We start from the raw sequence: 27267 nt of genomic DNA, 5'->3' as shown, positions 1-27267 counted from the left end.
TGAATCTGATCTAGCTTGCAAAAGTTTAGGAATTAGCTAGTGGTTTTATCTTGTTATTTTCTTTTGTAATCAATTCTGACTTTTATGCCTTATCACTTGTAATCACTTAAAATCTATCCTTTTGTAGTTAGTAAACTTGTTTTATTGTTTTATCTAAACCAGTGTGTTTTGTATTGAAGTGTGGGGGAAACTCAATCTGGAACAAAAAGGCTGGTGCATAATCATTTTCTTTGATAAAATATGAGCTTGTATTGCCCAGTAGAGAGCTGGACAGTACAAGAAGGTACAGTAATGGGATACAAGGGTGGGACTGGGAAGTTGCTGGTGTTGCCCTCTACGCAATTCCTGAGTGGCTGGGAATAGCCCTCTGTATATATATCTGTAGGCTAGTGTCAGTGGGCCAGGGGTGCACCCCAGATTGGAGAATTAAGGGGACACAGTTGTCTAACAGTCCAGATTAAACCCTGGCGAATGTCACAATGGCTACAAGCAAATGAGAGTGAAAACATGCATCTAAAAGTCTAAAATTTAATCTAGCAAGATACAGGCTTTGTTCAAAGTGGTTTCTCATCAGCGCCAATCTCCTTTCTGCATTTCAGTGGCCAGTCTGGACAGGAGCCATCACAGAGATCAAATCACTTAGTTTCTTTGTCTTCTTAATCTGAAGGATAAACATGGAGTTTCTCTCTGTTCCTTATATTCCCAAAGGGATTTCTTTGTTTTACAAGTCAGGAAGGTTTCCTTTGTCTCTCTGGGAGGCAGGAGCCCTGTTAATTCTCTGTTTCTCAAGTTCAGGATTAGTATAACCCCCTCTGGTTTAGCTTTATAGCTTCATTTACTGCTAATATGTAAAATGAGGTAAACTCACATTCCTAGAACTAGGGGGTTGTCTACACTTAAAACCCCACAGCAGCACAGCTGTGTCGCTGTGGCACTTCAGTGTAGACACTACCTATGCCAATGGGTGGGGCTCTCTCTTCCAGGTAATCCATCTCCTGGACAGGCAGTAGTTAGGTCAATGAAAGAATGTTTCTGTCGACCTAGTGCTGTCCACACAAGGACTTGGGTTGGTTTAACTATGCTGCTTAGGGGTATGAATTTTTTACATCCCTGACTGACATAGTTAAACCAAACTAATTTTCCAGTGTAGACCAGGCCTAGGACAGACCTGTTTAGCACTTCTACCTAGGCTAAGCTGTCTTTGTCTTAAATATGTCCTAGTAACATCACCCCGAGGGAATTCATTACTTCCCTTATAAGGTTGATGTGCATTTTACACTGATATTAATAACCAGCATGTCATTAGCTTTTATATGATATCTCACAAAGTATATTTTGTACAAATATTATTGCGGTTTTGTGTAGAGGGTGAATACAGTGTTCCCTAGGGTCACACCTTTGGTTTCAGTTATTTGACATTGTACTTTATCTATTAGGAAAGGGGGCACTAGGAGGAAATGAGGCAGCAGTCTCATTGGGGTGCAGGACTTAGATGCCAACCATTGGGCCCTGATTCAGAAGCCAGTGGAGAGGGCGGTCCTGGATTCCTCTGCTAACCTATAGGGGGTGCAGAAAGCCCACCCCTGAAAAGGGGAATTTGGAGGAAAGAAGGATCTGAAGACAGAAGGCTCAAGACCTTGACACTGGGGAGATCTGGAACCCCTCACCTAACCAACAGAGCTACTCCATTGCTGGACTGTTTATATACCCTGAAAGGGATGGGCAGAAATGTGTGACCTGACTGGGGGGCTGAAGCACTGCAGGGCTCGATTTGCTGTCAACAGGGAGCATCAGGAAAGAAGAGAGCCTTCCAAGCCCATGCCTACCCACAAGTGGGCACCTGCAATGAGTGATCTCCTTCATACCCCATTGAGCCTTGAGATCATGAGGGCATGTGCTGCTGTTGCCAGTTTGTCACAGGATAAATACAGGTACACCAATGCACATTGTGTTGCTGGAATCCACACTCCTGAAACATGTCTAACACACAGCTTTCCATGGATAGGGCGTGGTCAAAAATGATGCAAGTTTTTTATCTCTACTCTGTACGAGCCCCTTCAGTCAAAGCAGACATCAAGGAGGAGTGAGTCATCTCATAAAAATGGTCCCTGTCCAACAACCACACTTCTGTCTGCCCAAGGCTGAGGGCAAGATGGCTCTGATGCCTCTGTGATGTTGGCAGGCCAGGTGCCAACTCATGTCAGAGCCCCGGGACAATTCACTTGTATATTATATAGATCATGTGTTAAATGTATGAGTGTATTTGGTATTTAAATTGTATGAAAACTTGTGGGCTGCTACTTGCATTGTTTTCACTTATCTGGATCCTGTTATAAAGTAGTAGCAAACATTAACATTGTGTATACCCCTGTAATTAACTAACCCATCAAATGAGAAAGAAGCCTTGTGGAATGCAAATGAAGAACTTTAACAGAAAAGTGCTAATTTCAAATCAAGTGGTCATTGTGTGTGATGAACAGAGGTCAAAGACTCAGAAAGCATTCCTCACTTTCTGTCAAAGGAAAAACCCACACGGGTAGGGACACTGGCAGCTTGATTGCTGTGAGAAGAAGCTATAGGTATGGATTCAAGGAAAGATCCTTCATCTCTGAACGGTTTGGACTCTTACAAGGAAGAGTACCAGATGCAAAGTGGAGATCCCCAGAGCAGGGCCATCCTTAGGCCTACACAGCTGCTTAGGGCACCCAAAAATTCGGGGCACCCCTGGTGTCCCAAAAATTCGGGGCACCTTAGTATCCACCCCCGCCTCTTACTATCCCTATTCTAACCCTTCCTGCAGGCTCCCACCAAAGCTAGCTGCTGCAGCCTGGAGAATCTTCCTCCAGAAGGGATCTAGTACTTAAAAGTGAAAAAGCCTTCCAGCCTGCTAGCCCTATTAGCACACCACTGAAAGTGTTAAAGAGCCATTCAAGTGGTAATGAAGCTATTTAAAAGGCATTTGCCAACGCCCAGGTATATACTGTCAGTTTCTGAATTTACTGACAAGAACAGTTGTGCATCACTGAGTAACCGAGACCGCCGACCAGGGAAATAACCCACTTCCTTCCCTGACAGACCAAGGGATGCAGCCCACCCATGTACTTATCCCCTACACCGATACTGACTTGGACTCCTTATTCATTCCATGGGTGGTGTACCCGAGCCCACTTATCCACTGACACTTTAAAAACTCTTGCACCCCAATCTGGGTCTATGTAGGTTATGCGATATGTATGTATCTTTACATCCTTGCAAACGACACCTGTAAACCCCCATAACCCAAGCCTGACCCCAGATGTACAGTACCTTGCCTCTTAACTCATGTCTATTTCATTTTAAACATTTACTCAAGAACATGTTAGTCTACAGGACCTTAGTTTAAAATTTGCTTTAAAAATATTTCATTAGCGTGTTGCCGAAGATTATAAAATCACATCTCTAAAAAATCCTTGCATCGATTTTTAGATGCACAATCTGAGTATTCATCTTTAGCCTTAAATGCTTGGATCTTCAGACATACAGTTTTTAAAATAAATCCTTCAAAAGACCTCCCATATCTAAAATACACATGCGAGCCCAGGCTGCCATTGGGCATAGGGGCACCAGTTTAACAATACTGCATAAGGCCCCATGAATCCTAAGGATGGCCCTGCCCCAGAGACAATGTGGGTACCATGAAAAGACTCTTGGGAAACTGGCAGTTTATTACATCACTGCCACCATTTGGAATTACAAACTGTGACTCACCTGTGCATATATTTTATCTGATTTAACCTCTCATTAACCCTCATTTTCTTTTCTTATCTAATAAACTGTTAGTTATGTAAGCAGAGTCAGGATGAGCTCTACACTGAAATCAGGTGGTAAATTGTGGTGAGTTGTTCAAAAGAACTTCAGGGGCTGATCTTGTTTGCATAGACAGATCCACCCGCCTAGCATGAGCCCACAGCAGCTCAAAGTGGTTACTTTGGCTGCTGTGGGATCCCCAGTTTCTCTGTTATTGGAGCAGGAAGAATAAAGTGTTGTTACCCTGATTCTGTGAATCAAGGCTAGTGGAACTGTTGTATGACAGAGGGACTCACCATTAACTAAGTAGCACTTGCTAGACAAGGGGTGTGGGTTCCAAAACCCAGTGAATTGAGAGAGATTGGGGACAGGTATATTTATCTGGTGGTGTGGGCCTGAAACACCATTGAACCTTCTTCTCTCTCCACTGTTGAATATCAGAGCTAATTTTGATTCTATTAGGAGTCTAGTTGCAGACTGCTGAGCTGACTTCATGTTCGGCCGATAGTGCACCATTGGCTACTATAAGCTGAAATCACTAAAGAGCTTAAAAAAAAATCACTGAGTGCTATGTTACCTAGTGGGGGTGTGACGTTATTGATATAATCTGGGACCATATAGATCATTGTTGCAACCAAGGTCCTGTAGTGGCACGCAAATCTTGTATAAAGGGGATCAAATGGGGTGTCTAAGACAAGGTTCTGGTTTACTGGTTATGATTATGCTGTTTATATGTGTGTATCACTTTTGTAGTTGAAGTTATGAATATTGGCTCTATACTGTCTGTATTTCAAACTTATGCTATGCTGCTGGGTGACATCCCAGACAAACTGGTGTTAGCTCTGCCTAGCCTGCTTGATGGCCCATTAAGGACCATCAGCTATACAATGAACCCATTGAGAGAAGGCAGATACGCCTTGTAACTCAGCAAAGTATGCAGGGACTGGCCCATGTGACTCCAGACTCCATTTTGTTGTAATTTTCCACAGTAAGAACAAAGAGGTGTTCTTACACCTGGAAAAGACTATATAAGGCTGATGCCTCATCTCCATCTTGTCTTCAATCCTGCTTCATACCTCTGGAGGAACTTTGCTACGAGCTGAAGCTTTGAACAAAGGACTGAGGACCCATCCCAGCGGGGGATGTATTCCAGAGACTTGATTTGAACCTGCAGTTTATTCCATCGCTGCTGCAAGCCTGAACCAAGAACTTTGCCATTACTGTATGTAATTGATTCCATTTAACCAATTCTAACTCTCATCTTTATCTTTTTCCTTTTATGAATAAACCTTTAGATTTTAGATTCTAAAGGATTGGCAACAGCGTGATTTGTGGGTAAGATCTGATTTGTATATTGACCTGGGTCTGGGGCTTGGTCCTTTGGGATCAGGAGAACCTTTTTCTTTTACTGGGGTATTGGTTTTCATAACCATTTGTCCCCATAACGAGTGGTACTGGTGGTAATACTGGGAAACTGGAGTGTCTAAGGAGATTGCTTGTGAGACTTGCAGTTAGCCAGTGGGGTGAGACTGAAGTCCTCTTAGTCTGGCTGGTTTGGTTTGCCTTAGAGGTGGAAAAAACCCCAGCCTTGAGCTGTAACTGCCCTATTTGAGCAATTTGTCCTGAGTTGGCACTCTCAGTTGGGTTCCGCCAGAACCGCATTGTCACAGTGGCGTAGTCGTGCTAGGATCCACAGAACCAGGTCAATTAAGCTTTGGATCAGAACCCCACGTTATCCAAATTTGAATTTTGGGATTGAGAGTTTGGTTGGTTAAGGAGCAGTTGCAATGGGTGAGCAAAGAGCATATGAGGGCCTTGACAAAAAAACCCTGAAAGATTTGTGTTCAGAAAAGGGGATAAGCTTTAGAAAGAAAGCTACAAATCAAGAACTGAGAGATCTGTTAATGGCCAGTGATCAGAAGGCAGAAGCAATTGAAAAGCAAAAGGCAGCAAGTAAACTTCAACTTGAACATGAACAAAGACTGGCAGAAATTCGATTGCAGGAACTAGAAGCTGAGGCAAAAGTGCAAAGATTTCAGCTCCAAGTCAGAAAAGCAAGGAAAGAAAAGCAGAAATTGTATCCTCTTGAAAGTCCAGTTTATAACAATGTTGGTATGTTGTATAACTCTGAGCAGTTGTCTGGGTGTAACCAAATGTACCCCAATTCTGCCACCTTTTATGTAAATGCTTTTACTGTGTGTTCAGTAAAGGGTGACTCCATAACTGGTGCCAATGCTCTGTATGGGAGTGGTAATGAAAGATTCACAGAGAATGTAAAAGTCAATGGTAAAAGCTGTGTAGGGCAAATTATGGCTTCTAACATCACTCTTGTTAAAGCAGATCTTGTCAAAGAGGAAGATTATTTACCAAATCAGAGTGTGAATGTTGTAGTCCTCTATGAGTTTACTGTCCGTGTGCCTTTAGCCAGAATCCACCTTGAATGGAATGGTGCTAAGCATGAGGTTATAGCTGGTGTAAGGAAGTTATTGCCTAAGGATCTTTTGATTGGGGAAAATGTTAAAGCTTTGTTCAGTCCAGGTGGTCAGTCACAGGACAGGAATGATCTTAAACCTGTGTCCATTGTGGGCAATGATTTGCCTGGGGAGGGTTGCTCCAAAGGTTTGTCTGAGAAGAGCTATTTGTCGGTAAATGAAGTTTCTGAATGTCGGTCTAGTGTCTCAGAAGTGAATCTGGAGTTAAATCAAGAGCAGCAAAATCTTATTGGGCAGGAAAATGTTTCTCTGGAGCAGACTAAAGAGGATGGTCAGGTGGAAGCCCTAACTGAGGAAGGAAAGGGTGGATTTTTGATGGGTGATGCTTTGGTGGCTAGTACAGCTTGTAAAAGTGAATCTGAAAAGGGTAACTGTGATTTGCTGGCAGTGGCTCAGTGTAGTAAAAAGAGCAGTTTGTCTGCTGGGAGTGGCAAGGTGCCTGGTAAGGAAGCTGCCCCACTCTCCCAGTCTTTGTCTGTAATCAGCCCTGTGTGCTGGAACAAAGGAGAGGAAGGCAGGAAAAGTTTGGAGGAGCCTGGGCAGCCTTGTAAGCTGATGGCTTTGTCTAGTCAGCAGTTTGGGAAGGCAGGGATAGTGGAAGATAAATGTCCCTATACCTTACCTGTTTCCTGTGTGGAGAATAGTGACAGTGAAGGAAATGTGCCTGTGTCTGTCAGGGGTATTGACTTGCCTATGGAGGAAGCTACCTCAGTCTCCAAGCAGTTGTCTGTGAACAGCCCTGTGTGCTGGGACAAGGGAAATGAAATCCCGAGCTATGTGTCTGGTAAAAAAGGTGTCTCCAGCTCTTCTTTGTCTGTGGAGCAGACAGAAGGTGCCTTTCGGCCTGTGATGGTTGAGGTTAGTGCAGTTGTCTCAAAGTTGGTTCTAAATTCAACTAAAGCCCAGGAAGGGAATGGTCCTAAGTCTGTGTCTGCTGGGGAGAATGGCACTGTAACTAAGTTGCATACAGTTAGTGTCTTAGCAAAATCCCAGAGACCAGACAATTCTGGTGCTTGTATTTTGCCTATTGCTAGTGTGTGGTTGGTAAAGGGTGTAGCAACACTGTCTAATCAGGGTAATACCCTAGCCGGGGCACACGGAGAGCATGCAGGTGATTTGGTTGTGTTACCTACTGATGGTGTGAAAACTTGTAGCAAGAAGGAAAGGATTCCTAAACTTGTGTGTGGCAAAGGAAAGGAAAATGTTTCTAACCTTTCATCTAGGAAGTCTATGGGTTTGCCTGAAAGGGGATTGTGTAGAAATCTGCCTGATGGGCCAAAGGAGATCCTGAATGTAAGTAAGACCCAGAAAAAGTCTGTTGTTGCTCAGAAAAGTGTTCCTTTAGAGCAAGCCCTAGGTGAAGAGGGTAAGGGCAGAATTTCTGTGAGGGGTGATTTGCTGCTTAAAAAAGCTCCTGGGGAAAGGAATCCTCATGGTAATTTGTGCAAGCAGTTCCCTGCAAATGAAGGGTGTGAGAGTAATTTAATCAAGGAAGTTTCAGTTCCTAACAGCCAGAAATTTTCTGTTGTGAATGGATCCACTGACTTTCCTTTCGAAAGATCCAGTGTGGGTAGCTTTGAGAAGGTCTCAGATGGAGTAAGAGCTGTTAAGAAAGTTGAGCAGCCCTATAACCAAGTGGCTGTGTGTGGCCAGCTTGTTGGGAAGACAATGGTGTTGGAACAGGAATGTCTCCATTCTGATTCTTTAAGTGAGCAGTCTGTGCTTCAGGGTCTGAGAACAGATTTGGTTACTGGTGTTTCAAAGCAGAACAGTTTTATGGCTAAATGCTTGAGGATGCAGGGGAGAGCAAGCAAACTCTCACCCTCAGACTCTTTGGATTTGTGTGGTATCTCTTTAAGACAGAGTCCAGCCTTGAAAATGATAACAGTTAAGGATATGAAAACTGGTGGACTGGCTTCTGTCTGTGGTAATGCAAATTACTTGTCTGGCTGGGAGGGGAAGGACTTGCTAATAGCTGTTAGCACAGAGAGCCCACCCCATCAGCCAGTAAATTCTGTTAAGCAAGAAAAATCAGGGTGTGATCCTGCAGGACAAGGAGGAAAGAGAAAACTGAATTTTGCAAAGGAAAGCCACAGGTTAACCCTAAAATGCCCAAACTCCAATGGTATTGAGCCAAAGGTGTGGCATGACAACCATGATTGTAGATGGACACTTGCAATGGATTTGTTGTTAATGCTAATGGTAATTTTGTAACTGATGTGTTGCTATTACCAAGAACTGTAAGAATGTACAATGTTTCTAATCTGTTGGAAAATCCCTTGAACATGTTAAAAGGAATACATGAGAACACACTTTATGTTAAAAGGCTTTGCTATACTAATGTTTCACAGTTGATGCCTGTAAACAGTATTGGAACTTTTCACAGGAGAAAAGACATTCCAGACCTAATGTACTGTATGAGAAGGGAAACTAAGGCACACTACCATATTGCCTTCATGGCTAAATGCCAAGATTCCTGTACTATGAACATCATTAATATCTGCATTTATTTAATGTTAATTGGGTTCCAAACATTTGCCCGAGCTTGTATGGATAAAGTAGCTGTTTTCTTTAGCTCTTGGCAAGGTCACATGAGACATACAGGAACCATGCTGCCAGAGCAGATCCAATCCACTATTGTTCTAACCAAGTTTTACCTTGTTTGTAAAGAGGTTCAATCATGTTGTTGAACACAATTTTGATAAACCATTTCTGTTGTTCTTTAGCCAGCTAAGCCATAGTGCCTAACCCCGATACTAGCCATAGTGAGATAAACCCAAGGATGGGGAGCTCTTGGGATGCAGTCAGTGATGTTTGTGTCATCCCTTCCTGCATCAATTTTGCGTTGGGGGTGTGACGTTATTGATATAATCTGGGACCATATAGATCATTGTTGCAACCAAGGTCCTGTAGTGGCACGCAAATCTTGTATAAAGGGGATCAAATGGGGTGTCTAAGACAAGGTTCTGGTTTACTGGTTATGATTATGCTGTTTATATGTGTGTATCACTTTTGTAGTTGAAGTTATGAATATTGGCTCTATACTGTCTGTATTTCAAACTTATGCTATGCTGCTGGGTGACATCCCAGACAAACTGGTGTTAGCTCTGCCTAGCCTGCTTGATGGCCCATTAAGGACCATCAGCTATACAATGAACCCATTGAGAGAAGGCAGATACGCCTTGTAACTCAGCAAAGTATGCAGGGACTGGCCCATGTGACTCCAGACTCCATTTTGTTGTAATTTTCCACAGTAAGAACAAAGAGGTGTTCTTACACCTGGAAAAGACTATATAAGGCTGATGCCTCATCTCCATCTTGTCTTCAATCCTGCTTCATACCTCTGGAGGAACTTTGCTACGAGCTGAAGCTTTGAACAAAGGACTGAGGACCCATCCCAGCGGGGGATGTATTCCAGAGACTTGATTTGAACCTGCAGTTTATTCCATCGCTGCTGCAAGCCTGAACCAAGAACTTTGCCATTACTGTATGTAATTGATTCCATTTAACCAATTCTAACTCTCATCTTTATCTTTTTCCTTTTATGAATAAACCTTTAGATTTTAGATTCTAAAGGATTGGCAACAGCGTGATTTGTGGGTAAGATCTGATTTGTATATTGACCTGGGTCTGGGGCTTGGTCCTTTGGGATCAGGAGAACCTTTTTCTTTTACTGGGGTATTGGTTTTCATAACCATTTGTCCCCATAACGAGTGGTACTGGTGGTAATACTGGGAAACTGGAGTGTCTAAGGAGATTGCTTGTGAGACTTGCAGTTAGCCAGTGGGGTGAGACTGAAGTCCTCTTAGTCTGGCTGGTTTGGTTTGCCTTAGAGGTGGAAAAAACCCCAGCCTTGAGCTGTAACTGCCCTATTTGAGCAATTTGTCCTGAGTTGGCACTCTCAGTTGGGTTCCGCCAGAACCGCATTGTCACAGGGGGTGCCTGAAGATCTATTGCTAAGTGGCTGGCAGAGCGGTGCAGTTTGTGGGGTGGGGTGGAGCGGAGCGGAGCGGCTGGCAGAGTGGAGCAGTTCGTGGAATGGCTGGAGCAGCTCATGGGGCGGCTGGTGGCATGGAGCGGCTTATGGTGAAGGCTGCAGCAGAACCCCATGGAGAGGCATGGTAGTAGACCTCAGACCACGTAAGTTGCCCCTTAACACCCCACCTCCCCCATTTCCACCCAGGGAGGTAAAAGTGCTGCAGGTAAACTTTGGAACTCTGGGGCTGCATTGACCAGGGACAGAGACGTTTGGGTTGCTGGACTTTTGGGATTTTGGGTGATTTGGGGTTGCTGGACTTTAGAACGAAATGAAAAAGGACTTGGCTGAATTTGTTGGGGTGGGTCTTTGTTTGTGATTTGGTCTTTGAACCCTAGTGTGGTGTTTTCCCAATTTAATGCTGATGTCATTTACCTCATGTTATTAAAAGTTTTCTGCTACACCAAGACTCTGTGCTTGCGAGAGGGGAAGTATTGCCTCTTTGAGGCACCCAGGGGTGTGTGTAAGATTTTCCCAGGTCACTGGGTGGGGGCTCAAGCTGGTTTTGCATTCCATTATTGAACTCGGCCTTTGCTGCTGTCAACTAGTCCCGGCAGAAGGGTTACAGTTAGTTTACTATAGCATCGGCTACCAGCATTGTCTTTGGTGTAAGAGCTAGAGTACCAATTGATCTGCGGTAAGTGACTGGTCTCTTGTGACTGGAAGAAATCTAAATGTGATGTGATATTTTATTTAAGTGACGTTTTATCACTAAGTCCAGTTTGTCTGGGTGGCAAGATAGACTGGAGAGTCTAAGGGGACTGTCTGTGACTCCATGGTAAGACTGGTATAGTAATCCAGGAGTTCACATATGTCACTGGCTTGGTGAAATCTAATTATAGAACACAACATTAGTTTGGGGTGTCTTTGTGTTTTCTGACAGTCTGCCCTGAGATAGGCACTCACAGTCATGAGCCACCCCAGACAGTGTGACACCCTCCAACTAGCAATAACATGGATGACAGGATCAGCTCCTGAAGGATGCTAAATTTCAGGTCCCTTGGCAATGAGGAACAGTTCCCCATCACCACCCATCGACTGTGATCTTCCAGGTCAGAATGCAACCACCAATGAACAGTCCCACACACATTAGAAGTATCCCACAGTAACCGATGCAATAATGCATGATCAACTTTTTCAAGAGAAGTGATAGGTCCAGCATACTCCGAATAGCTTCCTGGCCTTGATCTAACATAAGCAGGAGATCATTCTAGACCCTCATGAGGTCAGAATCTATGCAGAATGACACTTGCATCCAGATGCATCTGGAATTGAAGAATCACAACTTTTTCAATCACCTTCCTTAAGAAGGGAGATTTGAGATGGTGTGATAAGTGGCAAGTACCCTAGCATGAAGAGATGATTTCCTAAGGAGTGGGAGGACCTCATATATTTCAAAATGGTTGTCACCCTCCTCTTGCTAAGTAATGCATTGACAGTGGCTGTCAACCATAGCACCACTTCCCTGGCACTTGCTGTAAGTAACCACAGTGGGCAGGGATTGGGACTGCAGGTGGTAGGCCTCAGAGAGCCTAGACCAGAGAGATCCTTATCAGAGACTAAATTAAACCCAGCCAAGGGGAAACACTCCATCAGGATCCACGTCTCTCACCACCAGGACAACCAAGGAACTCAGCCCAGAGCTGATCTATCTTGTCCACAAAGAACATGGCAAACTCTTCAAAATAACTAACAGAGCAAACACAGCCAGATGCTCATGTGTTGGTCATGTTGAGCACTGCAAGGATGATGAAAAAAAATCATAGCTACAGCACCACTCCTTCATCCTGCATGAGATTGATGGGTTGCCGGCTACCCAGTGGGACAACCTGTACCAAATCAGGGCCTGCATCAGCACCTAGTGAGGTCTTGGCAATACTGCCAGGCCTGAATGGCATGTCACAATAGAATTCTCACAACTAATCAGGTATTTGTTTTCCAAAAACTCTCACAACAAATACCAAAATTATCCTACCCCTTTAGTCACCTAGTTTCTCACAGTGGGACCCAGCGGATCTTCTGGAGGCACTTCCCCTGAGGTATCTTCTGCCACCACTGAAGCTTATCTTTCCTCCAAAGAGTCATCCTAACCGTTATCTCTAAATCCACTAACTCAACTTTACCCATTCCTTTCATTCCACTCATAAGCATCTCCCTATGGGGATCCATCTTCCCATCACACCAACACCAACACCGCAACTCACCCACTAAAAATACAAACAACACAGGTAGAGGGGGCCCTCTCACTTCCCTTTATTCCCAGACCAGCAAAAATTCATGCAATATTTACACCAACAAAAAACAAATGGACTGCTCTCACCAATCCCTCAGCACAAAATAAAACACAAAAATCATAAAATAATGACAGCTTGCCTGAAGATGTCCCCAAGTAAATATTACCACTGTTAACAACAAATGGGAGGACATTAAGATCAATAAAAACAATACAAAACTACCTTCACAACACCCCCAGCAACCTGCCACCAACATCCAGCACCCTTAGGCACTACCTTTTGGCCACCCCCGAAAGGCTGTGGCTTCTATGCTCAGCTTTTTATTCTGGAGAAGGCCCCCAGTGACTGTTCCAAGCACATGTCTGTGGCTGAAAGAGTCACTGGAGCCAGAGAGAAAGAGATTTCAAACAAGGTTCAGGATGACCCCATAGTCTGGTAGTTACAGTACTCACCCAGCATGTGGGAGACTCAGACTGCCTGTGCTAATGGCTTTTTAACTATATATGGGGAATGAAATAGCTTTAACTGGAGAGACTGAATATCACACCAGAATATCCCATAGCCCAATGGTTAGAGAACTCACCTGAGAGGTAGAAGACCCCTCTTCAAATTCCTTTTCCCTCTCAGGTGGAGAGAGAGCTTGAACCAAGGTCTCCCATGTCCTAAGGGAGTAGTTATGAGGGAAGGCCTCCTCCTTTCCAAAATAGTATAAGGCACCTCACCCCAAAGAGGGCTCAGCTGGAGTATTGTATCCAGTTCTGGGCATCACACTTTGGGAAAGATGTGAACACACTGGAGAAAATTCAAAGGAGAGCAACAAAAATTATTGAAGGACTAGAAAACATGACCTGTGTGGAAAGATTGAAAAAAATTGTGTTTGTTTAGTCCGGAGAAGAGACGACTGAGTAGGGACATTATAACAGCCTTTTACGTCCTTGAAAATTGTTATCAAGGTGCTAAATTGTTCTCCTTATCCACTGAGGACAGGACAAGTAGTAATCGGTTTACATTGCCGCAAAGGGGTTAGGAAGTTTTTCCTAATGTCCAACCTAACTGCAAGGCTATTTAAGCACTGGAACAAAATGCCTAGGGAGGTTGTGGAATCTCTGTCATTGGAGGTTTTTAAGAACGGGTTAGACAGACACCTGTCCAGAATGGTCTAGATAATACTTAGTCCTGCCTCAGCACAAGGGATGGGACCAGATGCCTTCTCAAGGCCCCTTCCAGTCCTATATTTCTATGATTCTATGATTCCCAGCTGCAAATCCCAAGCAGAATCTGGCATATCCCTACAACATGGCCTTAGGAGTGGGTCTTAGCACCCACCACTCTTGTCAGCATCTCCCATTGGCCGGCTTACGCAGCTCCCGACCTGGCCTGCTGGCTTTTGTGACTTGCACTCTAAGGTGCCTATCTCTCCCTAGTCATTGTACTCGAGTGTAGGCACCTAGCTCAGGCTTTGGGTATCCCTGTGATTTTTCTTAGCTCCTTGTGGGCTCTCAGGTCTTTATCTACAGAATGCATGAACGATCATTACCCTCCAAGGAATGAGACCTCTGTGCATAGTGAGAGTGATGAAGTGCACACAAACTTTAATGGCAGTCAGGGCCAGGGCTGGGAGTAGAACTCCTGGGCCATAGACCTGCAGTTTAGTGCACGTTCCCCTAGGTTACAGAGTACAGCACAGGAGTTACTCTCCTCCTCAAACAGTGTGTGAAGACTGCAGCTTCCTCTTCAAGATGTTTAGTCCGTGTGAATCCCATTCAAGGTGCACGTGTGCCCCATGCACATGAGATCAGAATCTTTGCCCAGCAATGTCCATTTGGGCTGTGCCCTGCAGGCCTCTAGCCCCCATCCTGCACCAGAAGGCACAAAGAACACAGAGGCCCCAACCGTTCCTCAGCTCTCTCACACCATCTGTGCCATCAAGACAAAACTCAGCAGTGCCCATCTGCTACCCATACCATAACTCTCCCTCTTTCCCTCTGCCTTATCTTAGCTGGTTAGTCTAGTTCGTTGAGGCTACCTATCCCTATTTCATAATTCAATTTAATCTGTATTTAACAAAACACACACAAAAGCCCATTTTTAAAAAAATGTTAGTTGCTTGGTGCTACTGCCTTTCCAATGGTGGACCCAGAGTTCTCAGCATACAGGACTTTTCCATCATGCAACAGACTCCTTCCCCACACTGGCAGCCATAGCCAGTGTTTATTCTGTCTAGGTGAGAGCCATATGTTGGACCAATGCTCAGACTATCAGTATTCTTCATCTAGAACTCGCCAGTCGAGGGACAGTCATCAGAAACTCTTTCTCCTGGAATAACTGATGAGTGGCACATCTGACCCAGAAGAATGGACAGCTGGCTCTTAAAAGGGATCTGCTTCCTCAAAGTCCCATTGGGCAAGTGATCAGGTGAGTTGACATTCGACCCCCAAGATTGGCTCTAACAAAAGGGCTGACTCACCCCCAACCAGCCCTTCGAACTGAGCCCTGCACCGCTGGCTCTGAAGGCTGGCATTGCTTCCTCAGCACCAAAGCAAGGCAGGTCAAAGCACTAATCAAAGGAGAGCTCTCAACACCAGTCTGCCACACCTGATGGGAAGAAATCAGAGAGGCCTAATAAGAGCCAGTGGCCTTCTGCCCACTCCCAGTGTCCAAACAGTCACCCAGCATGGGCTGCTGAGGTGGAAACTCTTGCCCACCTGGTGCTGAGTGAAATTAAATCAACCCCAGTACCCAGGGGCAGCCCCAGTTATTTTGATGGCCAAGGCAGAAAACATTTTCAACACCTCCCGCTCCCACCCGAGCCTGAGCCCTGTGCACTCCAGGCCATCATCCCCTGTGGAGAAGCCAATGACGTAATTTTCCAACATGTTCCAGGCTGTTTCACTCCTATGTTCAGCCTACCTTGGTGACTCCCTTTTTTCCCAGTGCCTTGCAGTACTGCTAGTACTTCAGGTACTATCTCCGGATATACAGTCAACTCTGGGTGGACGCTACTAAGCCCTATACCCTGATACATGACTTGGGGTTCTGTTGTCATATTGGAAGCTCTCCCCAGGACTCTACCTCTCAGACTTTTGCCCAAGGTCTGGACCAATAGGAATTCATGTCAGCCTGATGGTGAGGATCCCAGCATGTCTTCCAGCCCTTCCATTGGGTTCCTCTTTACCTGTACAGGAATGACCTCCAGGGTAACATCACTTTCCTGTCCATAGTCAGCTTGCACACCTGTACTTCATGCTCTGCAGGCATCAGGGCTAACTCTCTCTCTCTGATAATACACAGGCTTCTCTTGAAGCTCAGGTCTGCCTTGTGCTGCTGGATGAAATCAATCCAAATTGGGGCTTCCTCAGAGGATGCGGCGACTGGGAACTCACAGGATAACTAGAGAGTGTCTAGACTCAATTATTTGCATATTCCTGTGGTCTCTAGATGACTTTGGTTTGCAACCCGGATCACCCAGGAGGAGGGGGTGGAGTCGGGCTGGGGGGGCGCGAGCACTTCCGGGCTCTGGAGCATTTCCTTGTTTGTTCAGTGTCCCGACCTAACATCGGTCGGGACGTGGGACAAACAAGCAAATATTGGGACAGTCCCGATAAAATCGGGATGTCTTGTCACCCTATGGGGGGGGGGGCCTCTCTGCATTGCTCCTGTCCACCATCACAGTACTTCCCGCCCAGCTCTGACTAGCGACTGCTGCAGCCCTTGGCAACAATTATGCTTCAAGCTGCCCACTACATAGTTCTCCTTTACAAGGACAGCACACCCTGCTCTTCAGAGCCAACACCCAGTCAGAGCACACTGAGCGCTCCCCAGCCTATTCTTGCTGTCTGTTGCTTCTTGGCTGCAACAGCCTCCTTTGGGCTCCTGTCCCTTCCACAGCCCAGGCTAGTTGCTGGGTCTCTGTCCCCAGCTGCTCCCTGGATGAGTTCAGTGCTTATCACTGTGGCTGCAGGGCCTGGCCCAGACTCTGCTGTGTCTCCGTAACTTCTCCCCCCACCTTGTCTTCACTGCAGTGTCCGCTGAGCCCAGGGTGTTCTGTTCACCAGGCACTATTACAGCCTGCCCCTGCCCAGCACCCCCTGCAGCTCTCTACCTGCTACTACAGGCTATTTCCCTGCTTGTCTTCCTGGTCCCCAAGCATCTCCCCAGGTTTCTCTAGTGCTACATTTCCTAGAGATGCCTTCCTGGCTCAGATCTTTTCAGATAGAGTCAGAAGTTGGAAACTGTTGTCCAATAAAGGGTACTGGGTCTGTTCTTCCACTCTGAGCAGGGAGGAAGACAGGTCAGTGTAGAAGGTGGGAAAAAGAGAACAGACATGAGTTTGCTGCTCCGCAGCTTCATCTCACACAGTTCGGAAGTCCAGAATACTGATCAGGTTTGTTTCCATGGATGGTTAGAGGGTATGGTGGTGTGTTCATGCAATCCCCTCGTCAGTCAGAGAGGCAGTTCTCTCCCTCTAGGTCTCCCAGCCCAGTTCCAATGCACAGAGATTGAGTCAGTTACAGATCAAAGCTCCAAACCCTAGAAGCTCATGGTTTTAACTCTGTACGTCCCCTGGTCAGTCCCTGCTGTGGCAGTCAAAGAGGTGGCTGCCACATCCACACAGTCACTTGTGTTAACACACACCTAGGGGTATGTCTGTGATGCCTCCCGTTTCCCCCATAGCTACATCCCTGGCTTTCTCCATAGTCCAGCTGCACACCAGAAAGCAAGATCTTGCTGCTTCTGCTGCCCAGGCAGGCAATGGCCTATGCAGGACCCAGTGGCCGTTGCTGAGCCAAGGTCCAGAGGTAGATAACCAAGCTTCATGTAAAGCACATGGTGAGTTGTTTTCTTTCTTGGTTTTCCTTGTTATTGTCTTGTCAATATGGGGGGGAACTGAAAAAAAGAGGTACACATCACAGAGAGGGGTCTGGCAAAAGGGACGGACCAGTAGAAGAAGGTTGGGACTGAAGGGAGAGAGGGTGCATAATGTAGTGCAATCGTTGGGAACAGGAGATACTTTTCCTTTGAAGTCCCCTCCCTCCTCCTCTTTCTATTGGGGCTCATTTTAGTTTTCATATTGTCAGGGTCCAGACACCTCTTAAGATCTGATACCAGGGCCGCCTCCACCCCCGGTTACTTAGTGGTGAGAATGTGTCCACACATCTCCACGTGTGCATGTGGGTGGGAAGGTTATTAAATGACTGACCATCCTTCTATTATATAAATTCATATAAATGTATAGATAAATTATAGATGGAGGATAGGTCCATCAATGGCTATTAGCCAGGATGGGTAGGGAAGGTGTCCCTAGCCTCTGTTTCACAGAAGCTGGGAATGGGCAACAGGGGATGGATCACTTGATTGCCTGTTCTGTTCATTCCCTCTGAAGCACCTGGCATTAGCCACTATCAGAAGGTAGGATACTGGGCTAGATTGACCATTGGTCTGACTCAGCATGGCCATTCTTATATCAATCATTTATCTCCAGAGAGCTAAAGGGGTGGGGGAGAGAGACTTTCAGGGAAGGCAGAGTGCAGGTGTTGGCACTGGAGGGAAGCCCAGACATTCCATTTTATTTGGGAATGACTCTGGGTTATGCATAGCACCCTGGAAACCCACCCCATCTTCTCCCCAGCAGGCTCTGCAAACCTGGGTGCAGGTCCCAGCCCTTCATTGGCAGCTGCAGACTCCAACTCCTCAGGGCAGCCAACGCTGGAAGGATACTGCAGCTTATTCATGGAGTCCTGGTCAATGGTGCCTTTGCTGTTGTACACCAGGGTGCTGCTCAGCAGGACGGCCAGTGTGAAGATCCAGGTGTCACGCTTCGGGTCACCCTAGGTTGACAGGCACAGGGAGAGAGAAGGGGAATGGGGTTGGTTGAGAGCATCTCATTGTATGAGTTCTGTCAGTGTAACACACAGGTTCTGCTGGCCAACAGCACTGCATGAGGGGGCGGAGGGATCCTCCCCAACAGGCATGACAGCAGTTTCCCATGGGGAGAAGACTGCTAGTTTGCCACCCTAGGAGGTGCAGAAGGTACCTGGCACCCCTTCAGCTATCCACCTTTCACCTGTAACTCCAATTCAGTGATGCCAATTATAAAAGCAGCCTCACACTCCAGCTCTGAACAAAGCACTGCTCTGTAATGAAACACGGTGCAATCCACTGGTATTTCTTTAAGCTCATTCGTAGAATCAGCAGGTACCAGTGACAGGGTCAACTTTTACAGGAAGGGGAAACTTAGATGCTATCATCCAGCTATAACCATTGTTCTCCCTTTGCTGAGCAGTAGCAAATCTGGAGCCATTTTCAGCGTTTTCCCACAGGAGGTGAAATTGGTGACAAAAAGTCAAGGTATTTCTTAGAGTAATTTGTTTACTTACAGAACATGCCCAAGGCCTGTTTGCTTGAATGGAGGTGCTAATAACAACACCCCACTCTCCTCACACTCTCTGAAACCTCAGCTAAAGCACAAGTGCCCTGTCACCTAGACTCCACTCTCTGAGGCCTCTCCCTCTCAGATTCTCCTCCTAACACATATTCCCTCTCACTGCCGCAGGCCCTGAGCTTTCCACCTGGAAAACCTGCAAGTCTGAAGCTGCTTACCCCACAGTCTTGTAAGGCAGCGTGGGAATTAACTCCTTATACATCTGTTCTGCTGTACAATGGTACCAGGGAAAGGTTTCACTACTAGGGTTATTACCAGACAGCAAATGTAAAAAATTGGGACAGGGAGTGTGTGGGGGGTAATAGGAGTGTATATAAGAAAAAGACCCCAAAATCAGGACTGTTCCTATAAAATTGGGACATCTGGTCACCCTATTCACTACCTACCCAGCCCACCCAGTGCTTTAACTCACACACACCCCTCAATGACTGGATTTAGGATTGCAGGGGTCTTTAGGGTATGTCTCCACTGAAGCTGGGAGCAAGCCTCACAGCCTGTGTAGACAAACTCACACTAGCTTAACTCCGGCTAGTGCACTAAAAATAGCTGTGTGGATGCTGCAGCTGGGGCACAGCTCAGGCTCTCAGCCCATCCAAGTGCCTTGGTTTGAGCTCGGGCTGCTACCTTCAGTCACTGGCAGAGCCACAACATCCACACTGCTATTGTTAGCAGACTAGTTAAAGCCCTGCTAGCAGGAGTCTGTCTGCCCTGCTGAGGGGCTCGCTCCTAGTTGCAGTGGAGACACAGCCTTATACTTCCTGTGGAGAATTCCATTACCAAAGAATCATAGAAATAGAGGCAGACTAAGATTTACTGAGGCCCCGGGCACAAAGAACTGCCCCCCCGATCACATGGGCTCCCACCCCAAGCTTCTCCTCTTCCCATTCCCTTCACTTCCCCCCCATCCTCTTTCCCCACTGCCTCTCCCCCCCACACTCCCATTCTCCTCTGCCCACTTCCCCCCCAATCCTAACTACCTCTTCCCCCCCAATTTGTCCACATCTCTCCTAAAGTGTGGTGCCCAGAACTGGACACAGTTGAGGCCTCACCAGTGCCAAGTAGAATGCAACAATTACCTGCTGTGTCCTACATACAACACTCCCTTCAATACACCCCAGAATCATATTCACCTTTTTCTGCAGATGCACCAAATTGTTGGCTCATATTCAGTTTTTGGTCCACTGTAACCCACAGAACCTTTTCATCAGTACTGACACCTAGACAGTTATTCCCTATTTTGTAATTGTGAATTTGATTTTTCCTTCCCAAGTGAACTACTTTGCACTTGTCTTTACTGAATTTCATCTTGTTGAATTCAGACCATTCTCCAATTTGTCAAGGTCATTTTGAATTTTAAACCTATTCTCCAAAGTGCTTGCAACCCTTCCCAGCTTGGTGTCATGTGAGGATTTTATAAGCATACTCTTTACTCCATTATCCAAGTTATTCATTAAAATATTGACTAGTGCTAGACCCAGGAATGACCCTTGTGGGACCCCACTAGATACACCCTCCCAATTTGATAGCAAACCATTGATAACTACTCTATGAGTACAATCTTTCAACCAGTTGTGCATCCACCTTGTAGTAAATTAATCTAGATGACATTTTCATAAGCAAACTAGGGAAATGTGATGAAGAACTATGGTCAACAGCCTTACTAAAATCAAGGTATATTATGTCTAAGGCCTCCTTCCATCCACTGGGTCAGTAATCCTATCAAAGAAGGAAATTAAGTTGGTTTGGGATGATTTGTTCTTGACAAATCCATGCTGACTATTCTTTATAACCCTATTATCCTCCAGGGGTTTACAAACTGATAGATTAATAATTTGCTCCAGTATCTTTCCAGGTATGAAGTTAGACTGACTGATCTCTAATTCCCCAGATCCTCCTTGTTCCCCTTTTTAAAGATAGCTTTGTCCTTGTCTAGTCTTTCCGGGACCTCTCCCGTCCTCCGGGAGTTCTCAAAGATAATTGCTAACGGTTCCCAGATTTCTTCAGCTAGTTCCTTAAGTACCCAAGGATGAATTTCATCATGCCTTGCTGACTTGAATACATCTAATTGATCTAAATATTCTTTAATCTGTTCTTTCCCTATTTTGGCTTGTATTCCTTCCCCCTGGTTGTCAATATTAATTGTGAGTCAAGGTCATCATTAATCATTTTAGTGAAGACTGAAGCAAAATAGGCATTAAACACCTCAGCTTTCTTCATGTCATCAGTTATTAGCTCTCCTTCCCCGCTAAGTAGAGGATCTACACTTTCCTTCATCTTTCTCTTACTCCTAAAGTATTTAAAGATCCTTTTCCTATTGCCTTTTATGTCCCTTGCCAGGTGTAACTCATTTTGTACCTTGGCCTTTCTGATTTTGCCTCTACATACTTGTGCTGTTCTCTGGTACTCCTCATCAATTTGACCTTTCAAAGGATTTCTTTTTGAATAATGAGAGCTTATATATAACTAATTCCTAACAGGCATGACATTAGCACCTTTTGCCATAACACTACTAAATTTTGATTACAGTTAAAGTTGTTTAAATACAATATTGGCCAAGTGATCAATTAAAAGCAAGAAAATGTACAGATAAGGAAACCTCCATCTACATTCATTAAACCCCAAATACCACATTATAACACAGGCAGCAGCCTCCAATAGGCAGAGGTCACTCTACAGAACCCTGCCTCTGCCCCCCCCCCTTTTAATATAAATATCTTATTTCTGAGAACTGGAAAGGAAAGGTCACTGAGTCCAGCCCCCTGCCTTCACTAGCAAGACCAAGTACTGATTTTTGGCCCAGATCCCCTCAAGGATTGAACTCACAACCCTAGGTTTAGGGGGCCAATGCTCAAATCACTGAGCTATCCCTCCCCCAAGGCTCTTCAAGGCCTTCTAAGAACTCACTCATTTCAAAGGCAGCTCAAGCAAACTTCTCCTGGGGTCAGTGTATTGAGTCCTCAGGGGCACACTGGCCCTCTAGGCTCAAGCCCCAGCCCAGCCTCTGTCTCCTGATAATCCACAATAACACAAGGTCTTCCAAAAACAGAACATTAACTCAAACAGTCCCAGCACCTCCTGTTTGCAGTTTGTCCTTCTTCACAGGCACTTCCAGCTGGACTCCTTGCAGTCTCTCCCCTTCTTGGAGAAGTGTCTCTCAGGCCTCCCTGTCTAGAGAGCTTGCCTCACTCTCTCCTGCTGCTTGAGTGTTTCTCCTGCTGGCTCATGGCCCTACAGAAGTCCTCTTGCTCCCTGCAGACATAGCTGCCATCTCCTAGGCTTCCCACCTCCACTGCTACCTCCTGCTCTTTCTGCACTGGAATCACTTGATTCCATTAAACAATATCACTGACACCGTGTGCACCTCCATAATACACTCCCTTATCCTTCAACATGGAAAGAAAATGCACATTCTAAATTCTTTTACCACCACCTTGAACACAAACGTTAATGCTGTCCCCAGTGTACCTATAACACAGTGTCATAAATATAAAGGGAAGGGTAACAACCTTTATGTATGCAGTAAAATAAAATCCCTCCTGGCCAGAGGTACAGACAGAGGTATAGAGTCGTTTTACCTGTAAGGGGTTAATCAGTTCAGTTAACCTAGTTGGCACCTGATCAGAAGGACCAATGGGAAAAGAAGATAGTTTCAAATCTGGTGGGGGGAGGTTTTGTTTGTGCTCTCTTGGTTGGTTCCCTCTCGGGACAGAGAGAGAGACCAAGCAGGTAAACCAGCTCCTAAAAAGATACCTGGAATGATACATCTACAATTACAGAAATTGTAAGTAATAGCAAGGAAATGTGTTGGATTATCTTTTGTTTTAGCTTGTGAATTTTCCCTATGCTAAGAGGGAGGCTTATTCCTATTTTTGTCACTTTAAAGTTGAGCCTAGAGGGGAATCCTCTGTGTTTTAATCTTTTATTACCCTGTAAAGTTACTGTCCATCCCGATTTTGCAGGTGTGATTCTTTTACTTTTTTCTTTATAATAAAGTTCTTCTTTTAAGAACCTGATTGATTTTTAGTGTCCTAAAAACCAAAGGGTTTGGTCTGTGCTCACTTTGTTAACCTATTGGTTAGTATATTATTCTCAAGCCTCCCCAGGAAAGGGAATGAAGGGGCTTGGGGGAATATTTTGGGGAAATAGGGACTCCAAGTGGTCTTTTCCCTGAATCTTTGTCTAAATGACTTGGTGGTGGCAGAAATACCATCCAAGGACAAAGAAGGATATTTGCCTTGGGGAAGTTTTTAACCTAAGCTGGTAGAACTGAGCATAGGGGGTCTTTCATGCAAGTCCCCACATCTGTACCCCAGAGTTCAGAGTGGGGAGGGAACCCTGACACACATCATCCACCTAATCAGTGCACATATTTGTATGTTAAAAACATGGCAATGATGCCAAAGTGTGCAATAGTTATTCCAGAAGATGTATGCAGTGTTATTGTGGCTGTGTTGGTCCCAGGATATTAGAGAGACAGGGTGAGTGAGGTAATATCTTTTATTGGACCAATGCCTGTTGGGGAGAGAGACAATCTTTCGAGCTTACACATAGACATAAAGAAGAGCTCTGTGTAGCTCAATAGCTTGTCTCTCTCACCAACAGAAGTTGATCCAATAAAAGTTATTATCTCTCACACACCCCTTTGTCTCACTCATTCCAGAAGATGTTTGTTTGGTGTTTATAGAATGAGGTAGGGATTATAGAAACATAGCAGTGGTTTGAGTGCATGCTGTCTTTCACAAACACTACTTGAAAACTAAACCATGTTATTACTATACTAGAGCATTAGAAACCTAGGAAATGCAGAGTTCAAGCTGTACTTTACAAACAAGGCATCTAAGTTCCCCTCGATTCAGCACTGGTGAGGCTACATCTGGAGTATTGCATCCAGTTTTGGGCCCACCACTACAGAAGGGATATGGACAAATTGGAGAGAGTCCAGTGGAGGACAATGAAAATGATTAGGGGGCTGGGGCACATGACTTACGAGGAGAGGTTATTTAGTCTGCAGAAGAGAAGAACGAGGGGGGATTTGATAGCAGCCTTCAACTACCTGAAGGGTGGTTCCAAAGAGTATGGAACTTGGCTAGTCTCAGTGGTGGCAGATGACAGAACAAGGAGCAATGGTCTCAAGTTGCAGTGGGGGAGGTCTAGGTTGAATATTGGGAAACACTATTTCACTTGGAGGGTGATGAATCACTGGAATGGGTTACCTAGGGAGGTGGTGGAATCTCCATCCTTGGAGGTTTTTAAGGCCTGGCTTGACAAAGCCCTGGCTGGGATTATTTAGTTGGTGTCTGTCCTGCTTTGAGCAGGGGATTGGACTAGATGACCTCCTGAGGTCTCTTCCAACCCTAATAGTCTATGATTCTATTATTCTAACTCTGCCCTGCAGAGATACCAGCTTCCTATCTTTCCTTCCTTGCATATAGAATATAAGGAATGTGCACTAGAGAACATTGGTCTAAATAATTGTTCATACATACACATCTTCCAATAGTAAGTGCGCTGTTCTGTCACCACACTGACCTTTGCTTTTTCCATGTAAGTGATCTAAGATGATCAGAGCACATAAGCTTTGAATATGGAGGCAGACAAGCTTTGTGTCTAATGGAACTTGGCCAATTGATTGCCACATGGAATTATAGCTCTCTGTCCTGTAAGGTGCTGAAGAACTTCCAGGGGCAGCTGAAAGACTTCAACATGTGACTCTTAAGGACAAGAGGGGATGATGGCCTTCAGGATATTATTTTGTCTAGTAAGGATCTTGCACAATTCTTGTATACTGTGAGTGACAGTGAGGAGAACCATGAAGCAATTCATTTTTCAAAAAACAGAGGAAGAAAATTCCTACATAAAAAACTTTGTTTAAGTGACATTCATGTTGCAGGTACACATTAGCATTTTGAATGCATATTACCTTTCTAGATTGTTTGTTAAGACATTTTTGTGATTGCTGACAAAATGAAAAATGGTCAGTTATAGCTGGATAAGATACACTTATTTTCTGAGTTCATTGTGGGGGAAAAGATAAGTGTTGTAGTGTGACGAATTGGGAATTTTCTGTACTACTTTGGGGGAATACTGTGTGTGCCTCAATTTCAGCTATACCCAGCATTATTTCCCAGTAGGCAGAAAAGGACTGTTTGCTCTCAGGGAATGCTGAGAGATGTAGGTATGAATGGTGCCTGGCTGTCTAAGCCAGAATGGGTCATTAAAATGGGACTGACTGAGGCTGACCCCACATCAGTGAAGAATCCAAGAAGACAATGGGAAATCCAGTCCCCAGGCTATTGACACCTAGCAACCAAAGCCCCAGAGGGAGATGGGTTTCCCTGCCTTTCCTTAGGCATGAAGAGCATTTCCCTAGCTCAAGAACAAAGGACTGGGAAGCTGTGAGGTGTGGGTAAGAGGTGGCTGCTGGAAGGAGTCAGGGCTCTCACCGGGGAAATGACTAAGGAGGTCAGACAGAGAGTCAGAGCCTGAACATGAGGTTATGAGAGCTTGCCTGGACTCTGGGTGGTCAAGGATGTGAAAATTCCACACCCGAGTGTTGCAGTTAAGCTGACCTAAGAATTCTTCCATTAACACAGCTGCTGCCTCTCAGGCCTTGGCTACACTTGCAGATGTACAGTGCTGAGAGTTAAACCTGATTTCGTACAGCTGAGTAGGGAAAGCGCTGCAGTCTGTCCACACTGACAGCTGCCCAGCGCACTGTCGTGGCCACATTTACAGCATTTGCTGTGCCATTGGGAGCGGTGCATTATGGGCAGCTATCCCACAGAGCACCTCTTCCCATTCTGGCGCCATGGGTTGTGGGAAGGGGGCGTGGGTGCACGGCATTCTGGGTCCTGTCCCAACGCCCTGTGATGCATCGCTTCGCATCCCAGAAATCCCTTTGTTTCCGTCCACCTTTGGCACCATCTTTCAACGGGTTCTGTGCAGCAGGATCTGTCTGCAGGAAATGGAGCCCGGACTGCTGAGGCATATGCTGACTTATCTCACCAGCACGTCACGTTTGGCTATCGAACTATTCCTTAAGATCCAAAGTGACAGTGAGGGTGAGGAGTCCGACAATGCTATCGAGCCGCGTAACGCGTACGACACGAAATTGCTTGTGGCATTCACGGACATGCTCAGCACCGTGGAACGCTGCTTTTGGGCTCGGGAAACAAGCACCGAGTGGTGGGATCACATCGTCATGGAAGTCTGGGATGATGAGCAGTGGCTGCAGAACTTTCAGATGAGAAAAGCCACTTTAATGGGACTGTGTGAGGAGCTCGCCCCCACCCTGCGGCGCAAGGACACGAGATTGAGAGCTGCCCTGCTGGTGGAGAAGCGGGTGGCTATTGCATTCTGGAAGCTGGCAACTCCAGACAGCTACCGGTCAGTCGCAAACCAGTTTGGAGTGGGAATGTCGACCATTGGAATCGTGTTGATGCAAGTTTGCAGGGCCATTAATAGCATCCTACTCAGAAGAACCATGACTCTGGGTAATGTGCAGGAAATAGTGGATGGCTTTGCACAAATGGGTTTCCCTAACTGTGGAGGGGCGATAGATGGGACGCACATTCCTATTCTGGCACCACCCAACCTAGGATCCGAGTACGTTAATCGGAAGGGGTATTTCTCTATGGTTCTCCAGGTGCTTGTGGATCACCGTGGGCGTTTCATTGACATTAACACAGGCTTGCCAGGAAAGGTGCATGACATACGCAACTTTCGGAACACTTGGCTGTTCAGGAAGCTGTAGGCCGGGACTTTTTTCCCAGAGTGGAAGATCACGGTGGGGAAGTCGAAATGCCCATTGTGATCCTTGGAGATCCTGCTTACCCGTTAATGCCGTGGCTCATGAAACCCTGCACAGGGAGCCTTGACAGCAGCAAGGAACGGTTCAACTACAGGCTGAGCCTGTGCCAAATGACTGTGGAGTGTGCCTTTGGCCATTTAAAGGGCCACTGGTGATCTCTGTATGGGAAGCTGGATTTGGCCGAAAACAGCATCCCCGCGGTTATATCCGCATGCTGTACCTTCCATAATATTTGTGAAGGGAAGGGTGAAAGCTTCATTCAGGCATGGACCTCTGAGGTTGAACACCTGGAGGCTGAATTTGAACAGGCAGAGAGCAGGGCTATTACAGGGGCCCAGCGCAGGGCTGCGAGGATTAGGGATGCCTTGAGGGAGCAATTTGAGGCTGAAAACCAGCAGTGATATCTGGTGCCTTGCACGGGAGTGAAGTGCAGTAGTTCCAATCTTTAGGAATCAGTGTTTGCAAAG

General features: G+C 45.7%; 1 protein-coding gene across 1 annotated transcript in view; it reads right to left on the bottom strand.

The window, feature by feature from the left end:
• The window catches only part of LOC101944632 (guanylate-binding protein 1-like), a 163315-nt gene that overhangs the window by 89606 nt on the left and 46442 nt on the right, over positions 1–27267 (bottom strand). Inside the window, exon 4 of the mRNA XM_065574580.1 lies at positions 18267–18376. Within this exon, the coding sequence (XP_065430652.1) occupies positions 18267–18376 (110 nt within the window). The remainder of the gene's footprint in view (positions 1–18266; positions 18377–27267) is intronic.

The sequence above is a fragment of the Chrysemys picta genome, chromosome 20, assembly GCF_011386835.1.
Source record: "Chrysemys picta bellii isolate R12L10 chromosome 20, ASM1138683v2, whole genome shotgun sequence".
Taxonomy (NCBI): Eukaryota; Metazoa; Chordata; order Testudines; family Emydidae; genus Chrysemys; species Chrysemys picta.
The sequence above is the reverse complement of the archived record's forward strand: the minus strand, read 5'-3'. Positions and strand labels throughout refer to the sequence as shown.